The following is a 3,234-nucleotide window of genomic DNA, read 5'->3' as shown; positions in this document are numbered from 1 at the left end:
CTTAATTACATAACTTTGATATATAATTTTGTAGTTCATAAAAATAAAAAAAATATAAGACAGATTTTTTTTTTCAAAGAGCAATTTCTCGCGTTTGACCTTATTGATAATTTCTTTTTAGACCTCAACACTTCTTCATACAGCGCTGCTAAGTAGTCTAAATCCACCCATCACTTAATGAGTATTTCAATCATAGTTGTTGGATTTCATGCATCAATACTAGAAATATTATCAAGATGCATTTTCTTTCAAAAATTGAAAACAACCCTCACAATTAAAACACTCCTCACGTATGTTGTTTCTTCCAAAAATTTGAGATTTGGTACTTTATGAGTTTTACATGACAAAATCTCTAAAATTGAATAATTGTTATCATACTACACGAGACACTTATTGAATAAATAGATTTGTGCCACTCAATGGATCCAAATTCGTCATCCTATATAGCATGGACTGTACTTAATAATGAGGAAGATTTTGCTTAACATACTTTTCTATTATGATCAATCTGGATAGTTTTATTGAATGAATGATAGAAATGTGGCTTATGTATGTGGTAATGTATTGGTGGCTGTTAAAACTCTTTAATTAGAATGATGAATTTGAAAAAAGGGGCATCCGTGCAATTATTGATTGACTGAAATTGATGGTATATGGGGTCCAATTTGATATGGACGTTTTTCCCGTTTGGTTTTATATATCTTTCACATACGACGAACACTGCAGAATCGCACATGTATATATGTCTAATCCTTTGAATTAATGAACGGAAAATGATATATATATGCATGGTACACTAGGGAGATCATAATGGGTTCTAAATTATAATCGACGTGTCTCGCTCGTAAGGGGCCTACGATTTCTCATTTGGTATTTGTGGAGAAGCATCGTAAAAGCAAGTTCAGTGTGTGTATGCTCAAGAAATTTAACTGATGATGATATAATGTTATATTTGTTCCTAACCTAAGCAACTACATAAAGTAGTGATCTTTGGAAGTGCAACAAGTATATTTGTCACACTCTCATTATTAATTACATCACCATCACCGTCCCATTATTATTCTTATTATCGATCTTCGGCCAGCTTAGAGGTTCCCAGTTCACACCACCATGGACAGATCGGAGGCGAAGCTTTCGTTAACCTTGTCAAACTTAAAAACCAGTGGGTCCTTATCGGTGACAACCAAACGCCGTCGTTCTTCACCATCGACTTTGACCCCGATGTCTCCACAGTGATCGTTTCCATGCTCACAGAAGACGAGCTTATAGTAATGCTTTTCTGAGTCGTGGGTCTTGATAAAGAACCAACCAGGAACATAAGCAGAGCCAAATTCTTCTGCACTGCCAATCATCACAGGCTGACCAACAGGAAGGGAATTTTTGACGACCCAATCTCTTGAATCGCCGGTGCAGACGTTACGTCCTAAACGAGGGAACGATATGTTCAAAGGAAACGTGGTGGAGATGAAGCCAGCTCTGATAGGAGAAGATATAGTTACTTCCCATCCTTCAGTGTTCAATTTTGAAACCACAGCGATTGAGCAGGTTTTGGGATCACCCTGGTTAATTATGGTATCAGGTAAAATGCCTCCGCCTCCGATAGGAGCAGCCGATGACAGGTAGTATGTGCCCCCGTTTCTCATTATATCGCCGTCGGAGTCAATCACCACCTCCGCCAAGACGGCGGTGGCGGTAAAGGCGAAGAGAAGGAAGAAGAGGAAAGAAAGGAATGCAGTAGGCTTCATTGATTTGTGGCTATGGAAGACTATAGGGTTTTTGGTTTTGGGTGTGAGTGTATGGGAATTCGGATGCTTGTATTTATAGAGGTAACGAGGGAGTGATCAAGGTGAAGCTCGAAGTGCTTTTTACGTTAACGATTCAGTTTGGCACTTTGGTTCAATCATATCTAAATCTGGATCGACCGTGCATGCATCTCACCGGATTCGTGCTAGTCTTTTTTTAATGATCTGTAAACAGTAGTATCTTTTTTTACACCATATTTTATTGATATTGATATTGCTTTTGGTGCCACATGAAATGCATGAGCGAACAGAGAATGTAAGGCTAGCAACGTATAAGGATTATACCGTATTTGATATTTCATTAATTTTTACAGTCAGGATTAATGTATTTTACATCGTCGTCTCTCAGTCCCTTTTTTTTTTTTTTTTCAAAAAAAGACAAAACGTGTCACTTGCGATTGCAGTTAATTGTAGAATAATATCGATAACTTGTGCCATGTCTCAGAATCACTTTACTACTATGTTTTTGTACAGCTTTTATTTAATTTAAGCATGTCTTTTCGCTTTTCAGTTTCACTTCTTCTTCTTCTTCTTCTTCTTTTAAAGAAAAATCGTCTATACTACTTTGTTTTTTGAAAGTACGTACAAGTAGGTTGTCCAGTAGCATCAAGCTATGAGCATTTTGACCATAATTTAGAGCGTTTGAAACTATGCGAACCTAATTGTAAGAAGGTGTAAACTATGACAAGTATAAATTGATGTTTGGGCTTTTGCTTGCTCATGGTTGCCTCCTCTATAAATTGATGCTTCTCTCTTCTTCATTTACTCACAACCAAAACCAAACAATATGAAGCCTGCTGCATTATTTTGATCATCCCTCCTTTTCCTTTCTCTTTTCCACCTCCACCACCACCACAGATGCTGATCAACACTGACAGTGACATTGACAATGATGCACAAATCACTGCAAGCATATGGCTCGCAATTGTAACTAATGGCAAATTAAGTCAATTCCATAGGAAATTAAATAAATTAGTAAATAGACCTTAAATTTTCAATTTCATTTAAGTCAAACAAATCACACATGAGCATTTATAAACAAGAAAAATTAGTAATTAAGATTCAAAAGCAAATAATTCTACAAAACAATAATTTCATAAAAGAGATTACCTAAGCTCCTATCCCCTTGTTTATTTCTTAGAATATATTTCCTGCGAATTACCTTAGACTAATTTTGCTTGATTAATCTATAGTCTAATTAGTTAAAATTATTTTCTGAATGAATTATAACCCTCTCTTAAATAATAATACAAATGTTAATACAATTATCCAAGAGGCATTAAAAATTCAATGACACTCTAATATGATTATATGTGTCCAAAAGTATGCTCCTCTCCTAATGACAAATTAGAATAAATTTTAATCCCATATTAAGGTCCATTTAAGATTTTATTTTCCAAAATAAATCCTAAATCACTGAATCTCAACTCAA

At 35.3% G+C, this 3,234-nt stretch overlaps 1 protein-coding gene across 1 annotated transcript; it reads right to left on the bottom strand.

Moving 5' to 3' along the window:
- Positions 1-913: 913 nt before the first annotated feature.
- Positions 914-1,796, bottom strand: LOC129291979 (trypsin inhibitor A-like). Its single transcript, XM_054929469.1, has one exon. The coding sequence runs from the start codon at positions 1,743-1,745 to the stop codon at positions 1,101-1,103; it is 645 nt and encodes a 214-aa protein (XP_054785444.1). The 5' UTR covers positions 1,746-1,796; the 3' UTR covers positions 914-1,100.
- Between the last annotated feature and the right edge of the window lie 1,438 nt (positions 1,797-3,234).

Source organism: Prosopis cineraria, unplaced genomic scaffold (assembly GCF_029017545.1).
Source record: "Prosopis cineraria cultivar Desert tree isolate PC_DT_omini unplaced genomic scaffold, ASM2901754v1 PC14, whole genome shotgun sequence".
Taxonomy (NCBI): Eukaryota; Viridiplantae; Streptophyta; class Magnoliopsida; order Fabales; family Fabaceae; genus Prosopis; species Prosopis cineraria.
The sequence above is the reverse complement of the archived record's forward strand: the minus strand, read 5'-3'. Positions and strand labels throughout refer to the sequence as shown.

What these genes read in the sequence shown, in the direction of transcription:
- LOC129291979 (XM_054929469.1), bottom strand. Translation starts at nt 1,745, where the DNA reads ATGAAGCCTACTGCATTCCTTTCTTTCCTCTTCTTCCTTCTCTTCGCC.